We start from the raw sequence: 26,966 nt of genomic DNA on the forward strand, positions 1-26,966 counted from the left end.
AACGTGAAAAGGTCAATTTCTATGTGTTTTTGCATTTGTCATATTATAAGAGAAAACTGTTAATAGTTGATAAATATGTTCAAAAACATTCCTGAGGCTCATAAAAATAAATCCATCTCTTTTCTATTTGAAAAAGAAAATATGTTGTTTGAAATAAAATATTTGAAACAAAAGCTACTGATAATGAAGTCTTCTTCAACAAACTGCAAGTACAGATGAAAAGATACATGTGAAAAAAACTGTTAATGCAACAATGAAATAACAGCTCAAGAAAGTAATAGAAAAGATGTAACAAAGCAGTATGTGGTTAATTGACCAAAATTGACCTGATATCCATAAGCACAGACATTAGATATTATAGGACTCAAAGGAAAAGGATGATCACACATTAGGCATACGTAGTTGGGAAGTTCTCCATGAAAGAGGTGGGCTGTGGACTGGGTCTGAAGAAGGATGAGCAGGTTTGGGGTAGGTGGAAAGGCATTTCATGTGGGTGGAACAGCAAAAGCAGAAGTGCAAACACAAGTGGGAAACCACAATGCGGGAGACAATAAGGAAAGTAATTTTCTCCCTAGGGGAGGTATTAGCAGCTAAACAGAACTGCTGCTACCAAGCTAGAACAGTAAAGACTTTAAACTCTCTAGGTAGGGCAGTCATTGCTGGTTTGATGTAGCAGTAGCGTGAGTCTTTGGATCTGGATATCTGGAGATGATTGCACTGTCCAGACACTGAAATCATGGGTACCTGTGGACTAATGGCAGTGGGGTATGCATGAATGTCAGAATGCAGAGTAAGTTGTCTCTTAACTGGTGACAGACTGTGAACAAGATTGGGAGTGGTGGCATAAAATACTTTGTGAACAACAACTGGATATGTGGGGCTTTCCAAGGGAGAAGAGAAGATGGTCTAGGACTGATCCTGAGAAAAACTCACATGTACAGAACAGCAGAAAGAAGGTAACAGAGACGTTACTTTCCCCTCTGATTTGAACCTCCCTCTGAAAAACCAGTCCGCACTGTGCAATGTGGAGAGACAGACAACAAGGGTTTTTCTTGAAGAATAAAATCCAATATGACTTTACTCTTCACTCTTCCGACCCTGTGTTATTGAGGGAGAAGGGGTAATGGTCAGTTTGAATAATTTAAATATACAGACATATATTATATATTAAATATACATACATACATTAATATATATTAAATATACATACATTTAAATTATATATTAAATATACGTACATTAAATATACATACATACAGTATATATTTAATATACACATATACAGTGTATATATTTAACATACATGTGTATATATTATATATACTGATGCATATATATGTGTATATGTACAGTATACAGATATGTACTATATACATATATACAGATATGTACTACATATACTGTATACATGTGTACTGTATACATATATGTACACTGTATGCATATATGTACATATATATTTAACATTGATATAATTGGAATGTAAGTAAAAATGGCCATCAAGAATTGAACTAAGAGAACTTAGGGCAAAATCAAAGTTTAAGGATACTGAATTACAGCTTGGGACAGAGCTGAATTACAGACATGAGACAACTGGATATGTGGGGCTTTCCAAGTGAGAAGAGAAGATGGTTTAGGATTGATCCTGAGAAAAGCTCACATGTACAGAAAAGCAGAAAGAAGGTAACAGAGACATTACTTTCCCCTCTAATTGGAACCTCCCTCTGAAAAACCAGTCTGCACTGTGCAATGTGGAGGAGAGAAAGACCACGAAGATTTTTCTTGAAGAATGAAATCCAATATGACTTTACTCTTCACTCCTCAGCTACATATTGGTAGAACAATTTGAAATCATTTATTTGGCCAGATGGCTAATGTTGTTTAACAGTACAATTAACTAATAAATAATTGTAAAGCACTTTGTAAATATAAAGTGCTACATAAATGTTTCATAATAACATTAAACAGGAGACTTAAGTTACATTTTTATATTCAAGTATTTTATTGGTATCTCAGGAGAAATGCCAAGAATATGATCAAATACCATTATTACAGTCTGTGTTTGAAAAATACAGCAAAGTGATTATAGGAAAACAAAAACAACCTTGGCCATGCTAGGGTGAACAGAGTGGACTAGCATGAAACATTTCCCTCATGAAAAACAAGAGGGAATGACCACATGATCATATACATATATATATGTATATGTTGTAATATTTACTTACTGGAATTTATTTATTGCAATATTATATTATTGATTGACAGAAAAGATAATTTACCAGATAAAAAAAATGTGAAAGACACAGAGCGTGAGAAAGCACATCAAGGTAGGAGCTCTGAGGAAACCACCAGACACAAGCAGAATCTTACAAAATAAGAGTAACATTCTATGAAGGACTTAAATTTATAGCTCATCCACTATTTATAACAATGCATTGAGATACATTGGTATACATTGTTGGTATATAACAATGTACACCACTAGCACCCCCTATTTTGCATATAAGAGAACTGATGCACAGAGAGATTAAGAAATGTATTCAATATCACACAGCTAGTAAGTGGCAGAGTCAGGATTCAAGCCTAGACAGGATGGTTCCAATGTCTACTGGGAAGAATCTGGCAGAGGTTTTATTACCCCAATAAAATAAGACAGGTGGAGCCATACTCCTTCCTCCTGCCTCAGATCGAGGATATGAGGGCTGAAGCTGCAGCAATCATATTGGGACCATGAGGTAAAGGACAAGAGAACCACAGAGACATCAGCCCTGCTGTTGTTAAACTACTTAACCTATGCAAGCAATCACCCACCTCTGCATTCTTATTATATGAAGACAATAACTCTCTATTTGTGTAACTGACCACACCCAGGACTTCTCCTGCTTGCAAGCTTAACCAATATGCCAAATCATCATCATCATCATAAAAATAGTTATCACTTGCTGAGTGCTTGCTATAAACGAGGCATTAATTTATGTTTTATGTGTGTTTAATCTCTTCTACCTTATTCCAACTCTGTGTGCAGGCACTATTATTATTAGCATTCTAAAAGGAAACTGAGGCACTGTTTTATCTGGGTTGCCCAAGGCCACACTGCTTATAAGGGATTTAAATCCAGCACCCTAACTTCTAAACCCTCATTCTGCAGCAAACAGTATTCTAAACAGTCTGAAAGACTAAAACTATTTCAATTAAAATCAGAAATTAGATAGGGATTCTTCCTATTTTAGTATACCAATTCTTATTCAGTATTACTTGGAGATTCAAAAGCCAATGTTTCTCAGTGGGGATATATTGACATTTTGGGAAGACAACTCTTCATTGTGCAGGATTGTTGCACATTAAAGATGTTGCCATCTGTGTTGTCTAGGTCCTAGCAGAAGCACTCTCTAGATATAGTGTCAGCCAAAAATACCCTCCATGTTTCCCCATAGGGAGGCAGTGTCGCCCCAGTTAAGAACTATCATTCTAGCACAAATTTGGCAAACTTCCTGCAAAAAAAAAGTCCAAATAGTAAATATTTTAGGCTTTACAGGACATGCAGTCTTAGTCTGTCTCAATTGCAACTACTAAACTCTGACATTATTGAGTGAGATCAGTCATTGACAGTACATAAACAAATAAGGGGGCCTGTGTTCCAACGTGAACATATTTATACAAGAGAAAGAACCCCGAAGCACCAAGGGGTTAAAAAACTTGCCTGGGGGAAAATGTAGTTTTAATATTATTTTTTCATCCATTTTTGTCATCATTTTTTATCTTCTTATGAAATGATTTCTTCTTAATAAGCACAGAGCAAATATAATAAGGTTGTGGTAGGTAATAAGGTTGTGGTAGGTAAGTTTACATCTAGGAAGTTTACATTCAGATTCAACACAAAGGTGGAGTGACTCTAGGGCCTGTGCTCTTATTCAGAACACTATTGATTTCGGGTATTTTAAATGTTTTTCTCTCAGTAAAAGGCAGGGTAAATGCCTCAAAGACCTTCTCACCCTCCAGATTCTGGCCCTCCTCATCTGTCTGGTGTCAGCTGCTCCTTCCTGCAGTACAGGCCACCCAAGATTTGCTTCTGTGACAGCTTGGACCAATGCTACCATATACCTCATGCTTTACTATGCATGTCCCTAAGAGAGGCTCTCCTGGTTGGCTCTAACACACAGTCATCCTCGAAACCTCCCCAAATGTAAGATTTTATGAAACTGATCACTAGAATAGTTGTTCACTGATCTGTGACTGTTTTTATTTTTCAAACCTCAAGGTCTCATTGTGGGTGAGCAAAAACAGAAAGGTCTTAGCTCATGGTATGGCACATGGAAAAGCTCTGTAATATGTGCTAATATTAATAAAACATACAGAGTAGCAAGTAGATATCTCTGCTTGAGGAATGAATATGTGTGTAAATTCAGGAACATGCATCAAGGCTAAGAACAACCAAGTCAATCAGAGTGGTACAAATGAGCAAAGTTGTAACTGCTAATTCTGTTAGAGTATGTCAGTCTAGGCTTTAGAGTCCCTATTGTGCTTGCCTAGGAAAAGGGACCCATATCTAACCACCCAGGAGCCATACAGATGGAGCCAATTCCAGAAGACAGTTAATATCATGGTGCAGATCAGTGGAGTCTCATGAGACTTTACTGCTAATCAGTGTCTAAGACACACCATAGTCATTGCCACCAGCTGTGGGGGCCAGGCTGCAATTCTTCTACAATAGTAGGCAGGTGGGGAATTCAACAATCATATAAAAGGGCAGGCTACCAAAATTAGGAAAAACAAAAATATAATTACCTCATAATGCTTTTTGGGAGGAACCAGAATATGCTGCTTCCAACATTTTCTGGTTTCTGTAGGGTATGCTTTTTCCACCACAGATATTAAATATATTAGGGGAAATTAGGAGTAAAGATTTTTAACAGATTGCCCATCCAATTATGTTTAACAAATTGGTAGATTCTTTTCTCTTTCAGTATTTTTTTTTTAACAGAATTGACTTGTCGTGTTTGCATTGTGTTAACAAAACCCAAAACCACGATGGAATTAAAGAAAAACTTCTCTTAAGAACTTATAGATATGAAATATAACAATGTTTGTGATAAATACACATTTCAAATCTCTAATGCTTTCACTCAATATGAGTAAAACTATTAAGGAAAATGTAGTTTTAATATTATTTTTTCATCCATTTTTGTCATCATTTTTTATCTTCTTATTAAATGATTTCTTCTTAATAAGCTCAGAGCAAATATAATAAGGTTGTGGTAGGTAAATAACTTTGCCTAATATCATTAATTACTAACAGCTCAATTATACTGTGAAGTGCCTATAATTGTCATGAAGCTTCAAAAATCCTTATCACGGATTCTATTATGTATATGATTCATTTAAATTACATTAATTATACGGATTTTTAATGAAGCAGAGAGACTACTTTCAATTTTCACAAGCAGAGACAATGATCAAAATATTTATGTGCATATTACATACTTTATTCTGTTGACATTCATAAAATAATTCATTTACTCAGACAATATTAGCACCTTTACATGGGAGGGAAAAAAGGCAAATCTAATTTTTCATGTTTGGATTTCTTTTAAGATTATATGATCCTTAGAGGGTTATTTTATGTAATATCTAGCACAATTTGGGCAATATTTTTTAGAAAGTAAAATATTTAAACTTTTTTTTTTTTTTTTTTACCAGTAATTTGTATTAGCTGTAAATGGTTTTTAAACCATGGTTGTTAATTCCATTTGAAAGTCCAGAATCCAGAGCCTTATTCTCTGAGTTCAAATACAAAGATACACAGGCCAGTGATTTTAACATTCTGTACCTCAGCTTAGTAATCTGTAGAACAGGAATAATAACATTTTTTATTGAGAATTTAAAGAGTGATATGTGAAGTGTTTAAAAGAATGCTTAACCATTAGTTAATGCTATATAAAAGTATTTTCCATTATTTATTTTCCTGCTTGGGAGGAGCTCAATTTAACATGAATATTAGTGATACCCAATTTCACCCATATAAAATGGTAGGGAGAGCTTTTTATCATTAAAATTCCATGAAAGCGGTGTAAGAAAATCCTGTGGGCTAAATTGTAAATCCCAAAATACTGACTTCCCTTGTGATGTGGCTTTGAATAGTGTGGCAGTGAAAAACTTTTTTTCATTCATGTTGTTATTAAAACCTGTTAGATCAACGACTTAACTTCAACCATATGGAAACATGGAGAAACTAAGGCAGCCAAAAATAGCAGTTTTTAGATCCAGACAAGTTTGAGGCTAGGAAATGAGAATCGTAGGCAGAGGGTGAAGCAGAAATATAAATTGAAACCAAGTGTCACTTTTCAGATAATCCTTTTTCTTCTCTCCATATTTCCCCTCCTTCTTCATCTCATATATATCACTGCTGGGACTGACCAGGCATACTGAACTCAGCACTCCAAAAAGGAAACGTGTATGGGAACAGACATCCTACTATGAGATCTTTATGGAAAATCCAAGGCCAGGCATGGTGGCTCACACCTGTATTCCCAGCACTTTGGGAGGCTGAGGGAGTACGATCAGTTGAGCCCAGGAGGTCAAGACCAGCCTGGGCAACATAGGGGAGACCCTGTCTCTACAAAAAATTAAAAAATTGGCTGGGCATGGTGGTATGCACCTATAGCCCCAGCTGCTTCAGAGGCTGAGGCAGGAAGATCACTTGAGCCCAGGTCAAGGCTGCAGTGAGTCATAGTTGTGCCACTGTACTCCAGTCTGGGTAACAGAGGGAGACCCTGTCTCAAAAACAAAACAAAACAAAACAAAACAAAACAAAACAAAACACACACACACAAAGAAAATACAGTTGCTTTCTTTTCATCATTCAAACAAAACCAGAAAATTCCACCCTAAATTCATGTGTAACAGACTATTTGTTGTCTGGGAGTTTGGATTATAACACAATGAGGGGTTCTGGAGGACATTCAGTGAGTAGCTGCTTGTTTGTTATTAGAAATCCTATCCTGCTGAAGCCTTTATGGCAGAAGATCTTTTAGACTGTATCAGCATTGGCTTTAAAATCCTTTTGTAACATTACATCATAGTGGACAGCTTAGGGAGGGACAGAAATAAGAGTGAGTAGAGGAGAATGAAACTGTTAGAATGCTGGGTTCAGTATACTCTGGGCAGTCCTGGGCAGTCCTGGGGAGGTGGAAAGAGTGGATAGGAAGGAAGAAGTAAGTGTGCTCGGGTTATTGTGATGATATTTACTTTGTAAGATTATATTTATATGTATGTAGTTTGAGAGTCTAAGATTTTATTCTGTATCTCTTAATCATCCAGAATTAGAAAGTCTTTAATCTCTTTTTTTTTTTTTAGTCAATGTTATTTGGAACCTTGCTAACAATTTGCCACTTTTCTAGAGTGGTTGAACTTGATTGCTTCAAATCTGATCTTATTTCAAGAAATAGACTGACCTGCCCTTAAGGTATATCCAAGTAAGCTTGATGTTCTTCTTTCTGCTAAAGTCTTCCTGGCAAGCCTCCCTGCAACTTAAAACCACTAATCTGATTAATCAGTGAGGGAAACAATACTATGAAAAATATTTGCTTATTAGTTGCTAATTCTAGATTGTATTTATATGTGTATTTTCATAGGCCACATACATTCTTGAAATACAGGAACCTCATTTGAAACAGTTCTTTAAAAACTATCCTGAAGTGGAGCTGATTTCACTCTACTTTCGTCTCCCACTCTCCTGGCCCACTCCGTGGAGGCAGTGCCAATGAATCGTATTACCCAATAGGCAGTCAGTGAAGAATAAACAAGTGGAAACAGATGACTCAATAAGCCAATGATTGCATATTCAAGCCTTATTAACTGAGTGTTGACCTGTGGTTTGAAAGTTACAAAAATGCTAAGACGTGATTTTTCTTTTAGGTGGGAAATGAAGAAGGATGAAACACTACAAGAGGAAGAAAAAGCAATGCTGGAGCACTTAAAACAAATTTGCACCCCACAGAACTCTTCTGCCTCAGATAACACAGAGGAACAGTAATCTGCAGAAAACAGCAACAGCTTTATTTTAGGAAACAATCCCATGTAATGGAGTAGGATTTTTTACCATAGTCAGAATGGACCTCATATGTGCTGTGAAGCATGAAACCAATGACTGAGTAATCTCTGTACTGAAAAGGAATACAGCACATAAAGAATAAAGTGTTACATATCTTTTTTATTTTAAAAATAATTTCAAATGTTTTTCTTTCCTCAATCTTTCTCTTTATATGATATAACTGCTGCCATCTCGTGTTCCCTTTGAATTATTTTTTTCTCCTTTCAGTCTTGAAGTATCTATGACAACAGGCAAAAATGTTCAGAAAATTTTTAAAGGATTTTTGAAATGCAACATTTGGATGTTAAGTTGAGTGGAGTCACATAGCCCCGTGAGGTTATCTGAAATTTTGAATTTAATTTTGTTGTAGCTGTAGCCCAAGTCCCAATCTTAATTGCCTTACCCACAATTGTGCCAACTTTCCTCATTCAATTTATCTAATTACAGTTAAAAAAAAAAAAAGGCATTCTCCTGAACTATAACTTTAGTCACACCTCTGCTTGTAGTGGTTTTCAGTCTTCCTCCTAAAACAGAATCAAACTTCTACTCATACATATTCAGGTCCTATACCAAATGGCTCCATGTTCAGACAATTGCCTGCCATCCTCTTGGTTCAAGTCACATGCTTGCCATGTTTTCCCAACCAGAATCCATCTTTCTTCCAAATTTAGGCTCAAAACTAATTCCAGCAATCTTTACCCCAAAGCTCATTAGCTCATATAATGTGTTACTTAAAAAATTTTTCATTATATTGCTATACACACACACACACACACACACACACATAAAGAAAACAGAACAGGCTCTAGTACCCTCTCTGCTAAGAACAATTATAGATATTTATTATTTCCTTCCTATCAGTGCCTGATATTAGTTTATAAAGACCTTGAAGATCTTATTATATAATATGAAGTCTCCCTTTATAACTCCCTATATGCCTACTACAGTATTATTTCATCAAGGGGGCAGTTAACGAACACAATCGATTAAATAGCTGCTAATGAAAGAAAAAGACAACAGAGAATTGCATGGTTGGGCAGTCTAAGAATGTCTGGGAGAAGCCTTATATCTTTTTTTTTTTTTTTTTCATTTTAGACATGGGGTCTCGCTCTGTTGCCTAGAATGTAGTGCAGTGGCATGATCATAGTTCACTGTAACCTCAAACTCATGGGCTCAAGCAATACTCCTGCCTCAGCCTCCTGAGTAGCTAGAACTACAGGTGTGTGCCACCACACCTGATTCATTTTTTAAATTTTTTTGTAAAGATGAGGTCTCACTATGTTGCCCAGGCTGGACTTGAACTCCTTGCCTCAAGTGATTCTCCCACCTAGCTAGAACTACAGTTGTGTGCCACCACACCTGGTTAATTTTTTAAATATTTTTGTAGAGATGGGGTCTCACTATGTTGCCCAGGCTGGACTTGAACTCCCTGCCTCAAGTGATCCTCCCACCTCTGTCTCTCAAAGCACTGGAACTATAGGCATGAGCGACCACACCAGGCCCAGAAGCCTTACATCATGGGCTATTTTAGAGCATATGACATCAAACTTCATGTTTTCTGATGTTCTCAGATATATAATAAATTGTCCGTACTCCCACATCCTGTGATTTTTATAAAATATGTGTAGGCTACATGATTTCCAAAGGAAAGTACTCATGCATTTTTCAAAGAGTAAAAGCTTGGGGTGCAGAGGAGGCCACATTAGGAAATCTCTTACATTTTTTCTTTAAATAAAAATACATAAATGGCCATGTAGACAGCTGCCTGCCAAATAACACATTTTATTTTTAAAAAATGTACTTTAGTTGGCCAGTATAATCATAAACCAAGTGTTTTTAAGATTTGGTTGAAGTAATTTCTAAAAATTCTGTGAAGACCATTTAGAAAATGGTAGGAAAATTTTATGAGAACTGGACATTCCATCTAATCTGATCTTTAAATAGGTTAGTATAACAATCAACGTAAGGCAACAGTTGACTTTATTCCTTCAGCTAAGTGGTGGTCTGTGTACTAAATCTGCCTAATTGTGCTTCATTACACTAGATGCAAAAATGGAAAGTTAAAAATAAATTAATCCAATAAACCAAATATAACATCTTATAAAGTTATAGGATTTCACATTTGGATTGTCTTCTAATATATCTAAAGGTCATCTTTTAAAGCTATTATTATTTAATTCATATATTCCTGTACTAATCCTGGAAAGTAATTTTGTTCCTCCAGAAAAAATATTTTCTGTGGCTTCCTTTTGAAAGGAAAGAAGTATAGTAGGGGAGAATGGGATGAGTTTAAAGGAAGAGAAAAGTAGTAGAGAAAGTGGGCTTGCAGTTGAATTCTATTCTGTGCTTGTTCAGTGAATTTATTATAGCCATAAGTGCAATAAAGTTTATAATTGAAAGTGTTAAGTGACAAGTCATTGATTTATCAGATTATTTTAACTTTATACGCAATACTTTTTTTAAGAATAATAAGAAGTGGTATTTCAAAAAGGTTTTTGTTTCTCACATTTGTATGAGTTAACAACAGGAATGAAGCCTAACAGTTTATATCTCCCCATATGCTTATTACAAAAATATTATCTTCCTATAAAGTATGATCTTCCTTCTGTGTTCTGTTTAACTGTATTTTATGTAATTATATAGAGATATCTATTTTATTAATGGTTTAGCAGTTACTATGTGAAAATAGTATGAATTAATTTTTAAATAAATTATAAATAATATTGTCTATTTCAGATATTTTACATTTTTGTCATCTCTACCAAACACTATTATAGAACTACCAACCAAAGAATGGAAAAAAGAAATCAATTGTTTTGTTTAACAAGATGTGCCTACTCATAATGTCCTATTACCCCAGTTTATATATACCTGGGTCAAAGAAAGTTTCAGGTAGTTCATAATTATCATTCCTTACTATAAAAAAATTTAAGATTTTTAATACCTCCCTTTAAAATTGAAATGTTTCATAGAAAAAAAACCCAGCTGTATTCAACCTTAAAAAGAAAGGAATTTCTGTCATATGCTGCAACATGGATGAACCTTGATCACATTATGCTAAGTGAAATAAGCCAGTCCCTAAAAGACAAATAATGTGTGATTCCACTTACATAAGGTATCTAAAGTAGTCAAATGCAGAGGGGCAGGGGAGGAGGAAAAGGGGAATGGTTGTTCAAAGCGTTTAGAGTTTCAGATTTATGAGATGACAAAGTCTGGAGATCTGTTCCACAAGAATGTGAATACACTTAACACAACTAAACTGTATACTTCAACATGGTTAGGAGAGATTGCTGAGAAAGCAGCTTCAAGATGGCTGACTAGCTACATTTGCTACTCACCTCTTCCACAAAGAAGAACCAACATAGCGAGTAGATAACCACACTTCGAATAAATGATCTAAGAGAGAATACTGGAATTCAACAGAGAAGTGTCAGAAAACATTAGAACAAGGAAGGAGAGAGGTGAGGCAGCCTGCTCAGCCAGGATTGACCGGAAGCCCAGAGAGACTTCCTGGTCGAGAAAAGGGTGAGAGACCTCTAGCAGTGCATGCTCCCACTACAGGTTACTGCAAACCAAGCCATGGGAGAGCCCTTTGACCCATGTGGACTCTGAAACCAACATAGGGAGATGCTTGGAAACCAAAATTAGCCCGGCATGGTGGCGCATGCCTGTAATCCCAGCTACTCAGGAGGCTGAGGCAGGAAAATTGCTTAAACCCAGGATGCGGAGGTTGCAGTGAGCCCAGATCGCGCCACTGCATTCCAGCCTGGGTGACACAGCAAGACTCGGTCTCAAAAAAAAAATAAAAATAAAAATAAAAATAAATAAATAAATAAATAAACAAACAAACAAATAAATAAATAATAATCCTATCAAAAATTGGGTGAATATCAATAGATATTTCTCAAAAGAAGACATACAAATGGCCAACAGGTATGTGAAAATATGCTCAACATCACTAATCATCAGGGAAATGCAAATCAAAACCACAATGAGATATCATCTTACCCCAGTTATAATGACTATTATTAAAAATATGAAAAACAAGAGATGTTGGCAAGAATGCGGGGAAAGGGGAAAATTTTGTGGATTATTAATTTATTTTATTTTATTAATTGTGTGGGTACATAGTAGGCATATATATTTATGGGATACATGAGATGTTTTGATATAGGCATGCAATGCACAATAATCACATAATGGAGAATGGAGTATCCATCTCCTCAAGCTTTTATCCTTTGTATTGCAAATAATCCAATTACATCATTTTAGTTATTTTTAAAACATACAATTATTATTGACTATAGTCACCCTGTTGTGCTATCAAATAGTAGGCCTCATCCATTCTTGCCATTTCTTTTGTACCCATTAACCATCCACATGTACCCCTAATCCCCAACAACCCTTCCCAGCCTCTAGTAACCGTCCTTCTATTCTCTATGTCCATGCGTTCAATTGTTTTGATTTTTAGATTCCACAAATAAGTGAGAACATGTAACGCTTGTCTTTCTGTGCCTGGATTATTTCACTTATCATAATGATCTCGAGTTCCATCCATGTTGTTGCAAATGATAGAATCTCATTCTTTTTGTGGTTGAATAGTACTCCATTGCATATATGTACCACATTTCCTTTATCCATTTGTCTGTTGATGAACACTTAGGCTGCTGCCAAATCTTAGCTATTGTGAAAAATGCTGCAACAAACATGAATGCAGATATCTCTTCCATAGACTGATTTCATCTCTTTTGGATATATACCCAGTAGTGGAATTGCTGGATCATATGATAGCTCTATTTTTAGTTTTTTGAGGAGTGTCCAAACTTCTCCATAGAGGTTGTACTAATTTACATTCCCACCAACAGTGTATGAGAGTTCCCCTTTCTCCACATTCTCATCAGCATTTGTTATTGCCTGTTTCTTTTTTCTTTCTTTCTCTCTCTCTCTCTCTCTTTCTTTCTTTCTTTCTTCTTTCTATAAGCCATTTTAACTGGGGTGAGATGATATCTCATTGTAGTTGTGATTTGTATTTCTCTGATGATCAATAATGTTGAGCACCTTTTCATATGCCTGTTTGCCATTTTTATGTCTTCTCTTGAGAAATTTATATTCAAATATTTTCCCATTTTTTATTGGATTATTAAAATTTTTCCTACAGAGTTGTTTGAGCCACTTATATATTCTGGTTATTAATTCCTTGTAAGATGCATAGTTTGCAAATATTTTCTCCCATTCTGTGGACTGTCTCTTTATTTGTTAGTTGTATCCTTTGCTGTGCAGAAGCTTTTTAACTTGTTTTGATCCCATTTGTCAATTTTTGCTTAGGTTGCCTGGGCTTATAGGGTATTACTCAAGAAATCTTTTCCCAGTGCAATGACCCGGAGAGTTTCTCTAATATCCTGGAGATATTTCTTGTAGTAGTTTCATAGTTTGAGGTCTTAGATTTAAGTCTTAAATCCATTTTGATTTTATTTTTGCATATGGTGAGAGATGGGGGTCTAGTTTCATTCTTCTGCATATGGATAGCTGGTTTTCCCAGTAGCATTTATTGAAAAGACTATCCTTTCCCCCAGTGTGTTCTTGGCATCTTTGTCAAAAATGCGTTCGCTGTAGGTGTGTGGATTTGTTTCTGCGTTCTCTAATCTATTTATTGGCCTGTGTGTCTATTTTTATGCCAGTACCATTGCTGTTTGAGTTACCATAGCTCTGTAGCATAATTTGAAGTCAGGTAATGTGATTCCTTCAGTTTTGTTCTTTTTGCTTAAGATAGGTTTGGCTATTCTGGGTTTTTTTGTGGTTCCATATCAATTTCATGATTCTTTATTCTATTTCTGTGAAGAATGTCATTGGTATTTTGATAGGGATTGCACAGAATTTGTAGATTGCTTTGGGTACTACGTAAATTTTAACAATATTGAATGTTTCAATCCGTGAACATATAATATCTTTCCGTTATTTTGTGTCCTCTTCAATTTCTTGCATCCATGTTTTATAATGTTCATAGTAGAGATCTTTAACTTCTTTGGTTATGTTAAACTCTTGGCTATTGTAAATGGGATTACTTTTTGGATTTCTTTTCAGATTGTTCCCTTTTGGCACATAAAAATTCTACTCATTTTTGTATGTTGCTTTTGTTTCCTGTAACTTTACTGAATTTGTTTATCAGTTTTGGTAGGCTTTTTGGTGGAGTCTTTAGAGTTTTCCAAATATAAGACAGTATAATCAGCAAACAAGGATAATTTGACTTCTTCCTTTCCAATTTGGAAGCCCTTTACATCTTTCTCTTGTCTGATTTCTCTAGCTAGCACTTCCAGTACTATGTTAAATAACAGTACTAAATGTGGACATCCTTGTCATGTTCTAGATCTTAGAGGAAAGGCTTTCAGTTTTCCCCATTCGGTATAATTACTAGCTGTGGGTCTGTCATATATGGCTATTATTATGTTGAGGTATAGTTTTGGTATTTGGTTTTGGTATTAGGGTAATACTGGTCTCATAGAATGGGTTTGGAACTATTTCCTCCTCCTCTAGTTTTCAGAATAATTTGAGAAGGATTGGTATTAGTTCTTCTTTAATGTTTGGTAAAATTCAGGAGTGAAGCCATTGGATCCCAGGCTTTTCTTTACTGAGAGACTTTTAATTAAGGCTTCAATCTCATTACTTGTTACTGATCTGTTCAGGTTTTGGATTTCTTCCTCGTTCAATCTTGGTAGGTTGTAGTGTCTGGGAACTTGACCATTTAGATTTTCCAATTCATTTGCATATATTTGCTCATAGTAGCCACTAATGATCCTTTGAATTTCTGCAGTATCAGTTGCAATATCATCTTTTTCTTTTCTGATTTTATTTGTATCTTCTCTCTTTTTTTTTCTTAGTCTGCCTACAGGATTGTCAATTTTGATAGCTTTTCAAAAAAGTAACTTTTTGTTTTATTGATCTTTTGTATTGCTTTTTTCATTTCAGTTTCATTCATTTCTGCTCTGATCTTTATTATTTATTTTCTTCTACCAATTTTGAGTTTGGTTTGCTCTTGCTTTTCTTTAAGATTCATCATTAGGTTGTTTATTTGAAGTTTTTCCTCTTTTTTTTTTTTTTTTTTTGATGTAGACACTTATACCTACAAAATTCTCTTTTAGTACTGCTTTTGCTATATCCCATAGGTTTTCGTAAGTTGTGTTTCCATTATCATATGTTTCAAGAAATTTTTCAATTGCCTTCTTAATTTTTTTCATTGACCCACTAGTAATTCAGGAGCATATTGTTTAATTTTCATGTATTTGTATAGTTTCCAAATTTTTTTTTTTGAGATGGAGTCTCACCCTGTCACCCAGCTGGAGTGCAATGGCACCATCTCGGCTTACTGCAAGGTCCGCCTCCTGAGTTCAAGCAATTCTTCAGCCTCAGCCTCCCGAGTAGCTGGGATTACAGGTACCTGCCATCATGCCCAGCTAATTTTTGTATTTTTGTAGAGACAGGGTTTCACCATGTTGGCCTCGTCTTGAACTCCTGACCTCAGGTGATCCACCTGCCTCATCCTCCCAAAGTGCTGAGATCACAGGCGTGAGCCACCGAAAATTCCGCTTATTAATTTCTAGTTTTATTCCATTGTAGTCAGATAAGATGCTTAATATTATTTCAATTTATTTGAATGTTTTAAACTTGTTTTGTCTGAAATCTAACATATGGTCTATCCTTGAGAATGATCCATGTGGTGAGGAAAACAATGTGTAATCTGCGGCCACTGGATAAAATATTTTATAATAGCTATTAGGTTCATTTGGTCTGTAGTGCACATTAAATTCAATGTTTCTTTGTTGATTTTCTGTCTGGAAAATCTGTCCAGTGCTGAAAATGAGTTGTTGAAGTTTTCAGCTCTTACTGTATTGAGGCCTAGCTCTCTCTTTAGCTCTAAAAATATTTGCTTTATGTACCTGGGTGCTCCAGTATCAGGTGCCTGTATATTTAAAACTATTATATACTCTTACTGAATTGATCTCTTTATTATATAGTGACTTTCTTCGACTCTTCTTATAGTTTTTGTCTTGAAATGTAATTTGTTTAATATAAGTATAGCTACTCCTGCTCTTTTTTGGTTTCCATTTGCATGGAATATCTTTTTCCCTCCCTTTATTTTCAGTCTATGTATGTCTTTATAAGTGATGTGTATTTCTTGTAGGCAACAGATTAATGAGTCTTGTTTTTTCATCCATTCACCCACTCTATGTCTTTTGATTGAGAGTTTAGTCCATTTACATTCAATGTTATTATTGATAAGTAGAGACTTACTCCTGCCTTTTTGTTATTTGTTTTGTTGTCTTGTGGTCTTCTCTTCTTTGTTTCTTTCTTTCCTGTCTTATTTTAGTGAAGGTGACTTTCTCTGGTAATATTGTATAGTTTGTGGTTTTTATTTTGTGTGTGTCCATTGTATGTTTTTTGGTTTAAGATTACCATGAGGCTTACAAATACTGTCTTATAACCCATTGTTTTAACCTGATAACAACTTAACACTGTTTGCATAAACAAACAAACAAGAATAACTCTAATAAGAACTCTTTGCCTTAACTTCATCCCTCTGCTTTTTAACTTTTTCTTATTTCTATTTATATCTTCTTGTATTGCTTATGTCTTGAAAAGTTAATGTAGTTACTATTTTTGATTGGTTCATTGTTTAGCCTTTCTACTTAGGATAAGAGTTATTTATACACCACAGTTACAGTGTTACAATATTCCGTGTTTTTCTGTGTACTTACTATTACCAGTGAGTGAGTTTTGTATATTCAGGTAATTTCATATTGCTCATTAATTACCTTTTCTTTTTGACTGAAGTACTCCCTTTAGCATTTCCTGTAGGACAGGTCTGGTGTTGATGAAATTCCTTAGCTTTCGTTTTTTCTGGGAAAGTCCTTATATCTCCTTCATGTTTGAAGGATATTTTTGCCAGATACACTATTCTAAGGTAAAAGTTTTTTTCCTTCAACATGTTAAATATGGCATGCCACTCTCTCCTGGCCTGTAAGGTTTCCACGGAAAACTCTGCTGCCAGACATTTTGGAACTCCATTTTAGGTTATTTGTTTCTTTTCTCTTGCTGCTTTTAGGATCGTTTATTTATGCTTGACCTTTGGAAGTCTGATTATTAAATGCTTTGAGGTAGTCTTCTTTGGATTAAATCTGCTTGGTATTCTATAGCCTTTTTCTACTTGAATATTGATATCTTTCTCTAGGTTTGGGAAGTTCTCTGTTATCTCTTTCAACAAACTTTCCTTCCCTATCTCTTTCTCTACCTCCTCTTCAAGGCTAATAACTCTTAGATTTGCCCCTTTGAGACTATTTTCTAGATCCTATAAGGTGTGCTTTGTTGTTTTTCATTCTTTTTACCTTTGTCTGCTTTGACTGTGTCTTTTCAAATGGCCTGTCTTCAAGCTCACTAATTCTTTCTTCTGGTTGATCAGTTCTGCTATTAAAGGAACTCTTAAGTGTGCCAATTGGATTTTTTGGCTCCAGAATTTCTGCTTGATTCTTTTGCATTATTTCAATCTCTTTGTTAAATTTATCTCATAGAATTCAGAATTGCTGCTCTGTGCTATCTTGAATTTCTCTGAGGGTCCTCAACATGGCTATTTTGAATTCTCTGTCTGAAAGGTCACATATCTCTTTCTCCAGGATTGGTCCCTGGTACCTTACTTGGTTCATTTGGTGAGGTCATGTTTTCCTGGATGTTATTAATGCTAGTAGATGTTCTTTCATGTCTGGGCATTGAAGAGCTAGGTATTTATTGTAGTCTTCACTGTCTGGGCTTGTTTGAACATGTCTTTCTTGGAAAGCTTTCCAGACTTTTGAAAGGACTTGGGTGTTGTCATCTAGGTTGTATCTGCTTTAGGGAGCACCCCAAGACTGGTAACACATGGTTCCTGTGAAAAGAGAACTCTTATACACTGCTGGTGAGAATGTAAATTAGTACAACCTCTATGGAAAATAATATGGAGCTTTCTCAAAATTCTAAAAATGGAACTGCTTTATGATCCAGCAGTCTCACTACTGGGTACTTATCCAAAGGAAATGAAATCAGTATATCTAGAGGATACCTGCATTGTATGTTTATTACACCAATATTTATAATAGCAAACATATGGAATTATCTAAGTTTCCACCAATGGATGAATAGATTAAATGTGATATATATACACAATGGAATACTATTTGACCATAAGAAAATATGTTGTATATACACAATGGAATACTATTTGGCCATAAAAAAGAATGAAATCTTGTCAATTGCATCAACTTGGTTAGAACTGGAAATTTTGTATTAAGTGGAATAAGATAGGCACAGAAAGACAAATATTGCATGTTCTCATTCATATGTAGGAGCGCAAAAAGTTGATATTATGGAGGGAGAGAGTAGAGTGATAGATAACAGAGACTAGGAAGGGTATGTGGGTGGGAAGAGGGAATGAAGAGAAGTTGGTGAATCCTTACATACAGTTAGGTAGAAGGTATACGTTCTAAAGTTGGATAGTACAGTAAGGTGACTATAGTTAGGAATAATGTGTTGTATACTTTAAAATAGCTAGAAAAGAGGATATGAATTGTTTCTAACACATAGAAATTAGGAATACTCAAGGTGATGGAAACTCCAAATACCCTGACTTGATCCTTACATGTTCTATGCATTTAACAAAATATCACTTGTACCTCATGAGTATGTAAAATAGTATTTATAAATATTAAATTAAAATAAAAAACACTTGTTGCAGAATTTAAGTAAAAATAATGTTCGAAAACTTGACAGTGAAAAAAGTAATATATATACTCCCGTAATGTATATGAGTGAACAGTTGTATCTAAACAAATACATTTAATATTATAAATGTATAAAAATGGTTAAGTTGGTAAATATTATGCTGCATGTTTCTACCACAAATTAAAGGAACATGTACATAGACCCACCACTGACAAACATTCCTAATGTGATGCCAGAAAGTGCTTGAATTTTAATAGAAAACTATAAAACCAGTATATTCCACATCAGTTATAATAGCACAATGAATAGAATAGTACCTTGCATCTCAATACTAACATTAAATGTAAATGGCCTAAGTGCTCCACTTAAAAGATACCAAATGGAAGAATGGATAAGAACTCACAAACCAAGTATCTGGTGTCTTCAGAAGACTCACCAGACACATAAAGACTAACATAAACTTAATGTAAAGAGGTGGAAAAGATATTACATGCAAATTGACACCAAAAGAGAGCAGGAGTAGCTATTCTTATATCAGAATAAAACAAACTTTAAAGCAAAAGGAGTTAAAAAAAAAAGTCAGAGGGACATTATATAATGATAAAAGGACTAGTCCAACAGGAAATTATCACAATCCTAAATATATATATGCTTAACACTGGAGCTCCCAACTTTATAAAACAATTACCACTAGACCTAAGAAATTAGATAGACAGCAACACAATAATAGAGGGGGATTTAGTACTCTACTGAGAGCACTAGACAGGTCCTCAGGACAGAAAGTCAACAAAGAAACAATGGGCTTAAACTATATCCTAGAACAAATGGACTTAACAGATATTTACAGAACATTCTACCCAGCAACTGCAGAATATACATTCTATTCATTGGCACATGGAACATTCTCTAAAATAGACCATATGATAGGCCACAAAACAAGTCTCAACAAATTTAAGAAAATAGAAGTTACATCAAGTACTCTCTCAGACCACAGTGGAATAAAATTGAAAATCAACTCCAAAAGAAACCTTCAAAACTATGCAAATACATAGAAATTAAATAACCTGCTCCTGAATGATCACCAGGTCAACAATGATGTCAAGATGGAAATTATAAAGTTCCTTGAGCTGAACCATAATAGTGACACAACCTATCAAAACCTCTGGGATACATCAAAAGTGGTGCTAAGAGGAAAGTTCATAGCATTAAATGCCTACATCAAGAAGTCTGAAAGAGCACAAATAGACAATCTAAGGTTACACCTCAAGGAAACAGAGGAACAAGAACAAACCCAACTCAAACCCAGAAGAAGAAAAGAAATAACAAAGATCAGAGCACAACTAAATGAAATTGAAACAAATAAAAAAAGATACAATAGATAAATGAAAGAAAAAGCTGGCCCTTTGAAAAGATAAATAAAATTGGTAGACCATTAGTCAGATTAACCAAGAAAAGAAGCAAAAATATCCAAATAAAGTCAATTAGAAATGAAATGGGAGACATTACAACCAATACCCACAGAAATATAAAAGATCATTCAAGGATACTATGAACACCTTTATGTGCATAAAGTAGAAAACCTAGAGGAGATGGATAAATTCCTGGAAATATACATCCCTCCTAGATTAAATCAGGAAGAAATAGAAACTGAACATACCAACAACAAGCAGTGAGATTGAAATGGTAATAAAAAATCTGCCAACAACAACAAAAAAATGTCCAGGACCAGATGGAGTTACAGCTGAATTCTATCAGATATTCAAAAAAGAATTGGTACCAATCTTATTGACACTATTCCATAAGATAGAGAAAGAGGGAATCTTCCTTAAATGATTCTATGAAGTCAGTATTGCCCTAATACCAAAACCAGGAAAGAACATAACAAAAAAAAAAAAAAAAAAAAGAAAAGTACAGACCAATATCCCTGATGAACATAGATGCAAAAATCCTCAGCAAAATACTAGCTAACCAAATCCAACAGCAAATTAAAAAGATAATCTACCATGATCAAGTGGGTTTCATACCAGGGATGTAGAGTTAGTTTAACATACACAAGTCAATAAATGCGATACACCGCATAAACAGAATTTAAAACAAAAATCACATGATCATCTCAATAGATGCAGAAAAAGCATTTGACAAAATCCAGCATCCCTTTATGATAAAACCCTTAGCAAAATCAACATAGAAGGGACATACCCTAAGGTAATAAAAGGTATCTATGACAAACATGCAGCCAACATTATACTGAATGTGGAAAAGCTGAAAGCATTCCCCCGAGAATTCGAACAAGACAAGGATGCCCTCTTTCACCACTTCTATTCAATATAGTACTGGAAGTCCTAGCCAGAGCAATCAGACAAGAAAAAGAAATACTGGGCATCCAAATCGGTAAAAAGGAAGTCAAACTGTTGCTGTTTGCTGATGACATGATTGTATAACTAGAAAACCCTAAAGACTCATCCAAAAAGCTACTAGAACTGGTAAATGAATTCAACAAAATTTCCAGATACAAAATTAATGTACACAAATCAGTAACTCTGCTATACCCTAACAGCAACCAAGCTGAGAATCAAAACAAGAGCTCAACTTCTTTTACAACAGCTGCAAAAAACCCAAAATACTTAGGAATATACCTAACCAAGAATGTGAAAGACCTCCACAAGGAAAACTACAAAACACTGCTGAAATAAATCAGAGACAACACATACGAATGGAAACACATCCCATGCTTATGGATGAGTAGAGTCAATATTGTAAAAATGACCATACTGCCAAAAGCAATCTACAAATTCAGTGCAATTCCCATCAAAATACCACCATCATTCTTCACAGAACCAGAAAAAAAAAAATCCTAAAATTCACATGGAACCAAAAAGAGCCTGCATAGCCAAAGCGAGACTAAGCAAAAAGAACAAATTTGGAGTCATCACATTACCTGACTTCAAACTATACTATAAGGGTGTAGTCACCAAAACAGCATGGTACTGGTATACAAATAGGCACATGGACCAATGGAACAAAATAGAGAAACCAGAAATAAAGCCAAATACTTAGAGCCAACTGATTTTCGACAAAGCAAACAAAAACATAAAGTGGGGAAAGGACATCCTATTCAACAAATGGTGCTGAGATAATTGGCAAGCCACACGTAGAAGAAAGAAACTGGATCCTCACCTCTCACCTTATACAAAAATCAACTCAAGGTGGATCAAAGACTTAAATCTAAGACCAGAAACCATAAAAATTCTAGAAGATAACATCAGAAAAACCCTTCTAGAGATTGGCTTAGGCAAAGACTTCATGACCAAGAACTCAAAAGCAAATGCAACAACAAAAACAAAGATAAATGGATGGGATTTAATTAAATGAAAAAGCTTCTACACAGCAAAAGAAATAATCAGCAGTGCAAACAGAGAACCCACAGAGCAGGAGAAAATCTTTGCAATCTATATGTCTGACAAAGGACTAATATCCAGAATCGACAAATAACTCAAACAAATCAGCAAGAACAAAACAAACAATCCCATCAAAAAGTGGGCTGAGGACATGAATAGACAATTTCAAAAGAAGATATACAAATGGCCAACAAACATATATTAAAAAGCTCAACATCACTAATGATCAGGGAAATGCAAATCAAAACCACAATGCGATACCACTTTACTCCTGCAAGAATGCCCATAATCAAAAAATCAAATCATAATAAACGTTGGAGTGGATGTGGTGAAAGGGAATACTTTTACACTGTTGATAGGAATGTAAACTAGTACAGCCACTATGGAAAACAGTGTGGAGATTCCTTAAAGAACTAAAAGTAGATCTACCATTTGATACAGCAATCCTACTCCTGGGTGTTTACTCAGAAGAAAAGAAGTCATTCTATGAAAAATGTGCTTGGACATGCATGTTTATATCAGCACAATTCACAATTGCAAAAATATAAAACCAGCCCAAATGCCCACCAATCAACAAGAAGATAAAGAAAATGTGGTGTATATATATGCCATGAAATACTACTCAGCCATAAAAAGGAATGAAATAAAGGCATTTACAGCAACCTGGATGGAACTGGAGATGATTATTCTAAGTGACGTAACTCAGGAATGGAAAAACAAACATCGATCTTCTCATTCATAAGTGGGAGCTAAGCTATGAGGACACAAAGGCATAAGAATCATACAATGGACCTTGGGGGCTCAGGGAAAAGGGTGGGCAGGGCGTGAGGGATAAAAGACTACACGTTGGGTACAGTGTACACTGTTTGGGTGATGGGTGCACTTAAACCTCAGAAATCACCGCTAAAGAACTTATTCATGGTTTCAAGATGGCCAAATAGGAACCGCTCTGGTCTGAAGCTCCCAGCGTGACTGACACAGAAGGCGGGTGATTTCTGCATTTCCAAATGAGGTACCTGGTTCATCTCACTGGGACAGGTTGGACAGTGCGTGCAGCTCATGGAGGGTGGGCCAAAGCAGGGTGGTGCATTGCCTCACCCAGGAAGTGCAAGGGGTCAGGGGATTTCCCTTTCCTAGCCAAGAGAAGCCATGACATACTGTAAATGGGACACTTCCACCCAAATACTGTGCTTTTCCAATGGTCTTAGCAACCAGCAGACCAGGAGATTCTATCCCGTGCCTGGTTCAGCGGGTCCCATGCCCACAGAGCCTTGCTCACTGCTAGCGCCGCAGTGTGAGATAGACCTGTGAGGCAGCAGTCTGGAGTGGGGAGGGGCATCCGCCATTGCTGAGGCTTAAGTAGATAAACAAAGTGGCCTGGAATCTTGAACTGGGCAGAGGCCAGTGCAGCTCAGCAAGGCCTCCTGCCTTTATAGACTCCACCTCTGGGGGCAGGGCATAACTGAACAAAAAGCAGCAGAAAATTCTGCAGACTTAAATGTCCCCATCTGACAGCTCTGAAAAGGGCAGTGGTTCTCCTAGCACGGCATTTGAGCTCTGAGAACAGACAGACTGCCTCCTCAAGTGGGTCCCTGACCCCCATGAAGCCTAACTGGGAGACACCTCCCAGGAGGCGCTGACACACACCTCATACAGGCGGGTGCCCCTCTGGGTCAAAGCTTCCAAAGGAAGGAGCAGGCAGCAATATTTACTGTTCTGCAATGTTTGCTGTTCTGCAGCCTCCACTGGTGATATCCAGACAAACAGGGTCTGAAGTGGACCTCCAACAGACCTGCAGCTGAGGGACCCAACTGTTAGAAGAAAAACTAACAAACAGAAAGGAATAGTATCAGCATCAACAAAAAGGACATCCACACCAAAACCCCTTCTGTAGGTCACCAACATCAAAGACCAACGGTAGATAAAACCACAAAGATGGGAAAAAACAAGAGCAGAAAAGTTGGAAATTCTAAAAACCAGAGCACCTCTTCTCCTCCAAAGGATTGCAGCTCCTTGCCAGCAATAGAACAAAGCTGAATGAATAATGACTTCAACGAGTTGACAGAAGTAGGCTTCAGAAGGTTGGTAATAACAAACTTCTCCGAGCTAAAGGAGCATGTTCAAACCCATCGCAAGGGAGCTAAAAACCTTGAAAAATGATTAGACAAATGGCTAGCTAGAATAAACAGTGTAGAGAAGACCTTAAATGACCTTTTGGAACTGAAACCCATGGTACAAGAACTTCGTGACACATGTACAAGCTTCAATAGCTAATTCAATCAAGTGCAAGAAAACGTATCAGTGATTGAAGATCAAATTAACGAAATAAAGTGAGCAGAGAAGTTTAGAGGAAAGAGACTAAAAGGAAATGAACAAAGCCTCCAAGAAATATGGGACTATGTGAAAAGACCAAATCTACGTTTGATTGGTGTACCTGAAAGTGACAGGGAGAATGGAACCAAGTTGGAAAACACTCTGCAGGATATTATCCAGGAGAATTTCCCCAACCTAGCAAGGCAGGCCAACATTTAAATTCAGGAAATAAACAGAACACCACAAAGATGCTCCTCGAGAGGAGCAACTCCAAGACACATAATTGTCAGATTCACCAAGGTTGAAATGAAGGAAATAATGTTAAGGGCAGCCAGAGAGAAAGGTCAGGTTACCCACAAGGGAAGCCCATCAGACTAACAGCAGATCTCTTGGCAGAAACCCTGCAAGACAGAAGAGAGTGGGGGCCAATATTCAACATGCTTAAAGACTTGTCAACTCAGAATTTCATATCCAGCCAAACTAAGCTTCATAAGTGAAGGAGAAATAAATTTCTTTACAGACAAGCAAATACTGAGAGATTCTGTCACCACCAGGCCTGCCTTACAAGAGCTCCTGAAGGAAGCACTAAACATGGAAAGGAACAACTGGTACCAGCCACTGCAAAAACATGCCAAATTGCAAAGACCTTCGATGCTAGGAAGAAACTGCATCAATTAATGGGCAAAATAACCAGCTAACATCAAATGACATGATCAAATTCACACATAACAATATTAACCTTAAATGTAAATGGACTGAATGTCCAATTAAAAGACATAGACTGGCAAATTAGATAGACTCAAGACCCATCAGTGTGCTGTATTAAGGAGACTCATCTCATGTACAGAGACACACATAGGCTCAAAATAAAGGGATGGAGGAAGATCTACCAAGCCAAAACAAACAAACAAACAAACAAACAAAAAACAAAAAAGCAGGGGTTTCAATCCTAGTCTCTGATAAAACAGACTTTTAACCAACAAAGATCAAAAGAGACAAAGAAGGTTATTATATAATGGTAAAGGGATCAATTCAACAGGAAGAGCTAACTATCCTAAATATATATGCATCCAATACAGGAGTACCCATATTTATAAAACAAGTCCTTAGAGATCTATAAAGAGACTTAGACCCCCACACAATAATAATGGGATACTTTAACACCACACTGTCAATATTAGACAGATCAATGAGACAGAAGGTTAACAAGGATAACCAGGACCTGAACTCAGCTCTGCACCAAGCAGATCTAACAGACATCTACAGAACTCTCCACCCCAAATCAACAGAATATGCATTCTTCTCAGCACCACATCACACTTATTCTAAAATTGACCACATAGTTGGAAGTAGAGCACTCCTCAGCAAATGTAAAAGAACAGAAATCACAACAGACTGTCTCTCAGACCATAGTGCAATCAAATTAAAACTCAGGATTAAGAAACTCACTAAAAACTGCACAACTACATGGAAAATGAACAACCTGCTCCTGAATGACCACTAGGTAAATAACGAAATTAAGGCAGAAATAAAGATGTTCTTTGAAACCAATGAGAACAAAGACACAACGTACCAGAATCTCTGGGACACACTGAAAGCAGTGTGTAGAGGGAAATTTATAGCACTAAATACCCACAAGAGAAAGCAGGAAAGATCTAAAATCAACACCCGAACATCACAATTAAAAGAACTAGAGAAGCAAGAGCAAACAAATTCAAAAGCTAGCAGAAGGCAAGAAATAACTAAGATCAGAGCAGAACTGAAAGAGATAGAGACACCAAAAAACCCTTCAAAAAAATCAATGAATCTAGGAGCTGTTTTGAAAGGATCAACAAAATTGATACACTGCTTGCAAGACTACAATAAAGAAGAAAAGAGAGAAGAATCAAATAGACGCAATAAAAATTGATAAAGAAGATATCATCACCGATCCCACAGAAATACAAACTACCATCAGAGAATACTATAAACACCTCTACACAAATAAACTAGAAAATCTAGAAGAAATGGATAAATTCCTGGACACACACACACCCTCCTAAGACTAAACCAGAAAAAAGTTGAATCTCTGAATAGGCCAATAATAGGCTCTGAAATTGAGGCAATAATAGCCTACCAACCAAAAAAAAGTCCAGGACCACATGGATTCACAGCCAAATTCTACAACAGGTACAAAGAGGAGCTGGTACCATTCCTTCTGAAACTATTCCAATCAATAGAAAAAGAGGGAATCATCCCTAACTCATTTTATGAGGCCAACATCATCCTGATACCAAAGCCTGGCAGAGACACAACAAAAAAAGAATTTTAGACCAATATCACTGATGAACGTCCATGAAAAAATCCTCAATAATTAATACTGGCAAACCGAATCCAGAATCACATCAAAAAGCTTATCCACCGTCATCAAGTTGGCTTCATCT

The 26,966-nt window shown here is 36.1% G+C and overlaps 1 protein-coding gene and 1 long non-coding RNA gene across 13 annotated transcripts in view; one reads left to right on the forward strand and one right to left on the reverse strand.

The window, feature by feature from the left end:
- Window positions 1-8,883, forward strand: part of KIAA0825 (KIAA0825 ortholog) — a 475,219-nt gene extending 466,336 nt beyond the window's left edge. For all 10 annotated transcript variants that reach the window (XM_050794274.1, XM_050794276.1, XM_050794275.1 and 7 more), the window contains one exon: window positions 7,915-8,883. In XM_050794274.1, coding sequence (XP_050650231.1) covers window positions 7,915-8,032 — 118 coding nt within the window. In that variant the 3' untranslated portion in view covers window positions 8,033-8,883. The remainder of the gene's footprint in view (window positions 1-7,914) is intronic.
- LOC126956967 (uncharacterized) overlaps window positions 1-26,966 on the reverse strand; it is a 246,048-nt gene that overhangs the window by 196,251 nt on the left and 22,831 nt on the right. The window lies entirely within an intron of this gene.

Source organism: Macaca thibetana, chromosome 6 (genome assembly GCF_024542745.1).
Source record: "Macaca thibetana thibetana isolate TM-01 chromosome 6, ASM2454274v1, whole genome shotgun sequence".
Classification (NCBI taxonomy): domain Eukaryota; kingdom Metazoa; phylum Chordata; class Mammalia; order Primates; family Cercopithecidae; genus Macaca; species Macaca thibetana.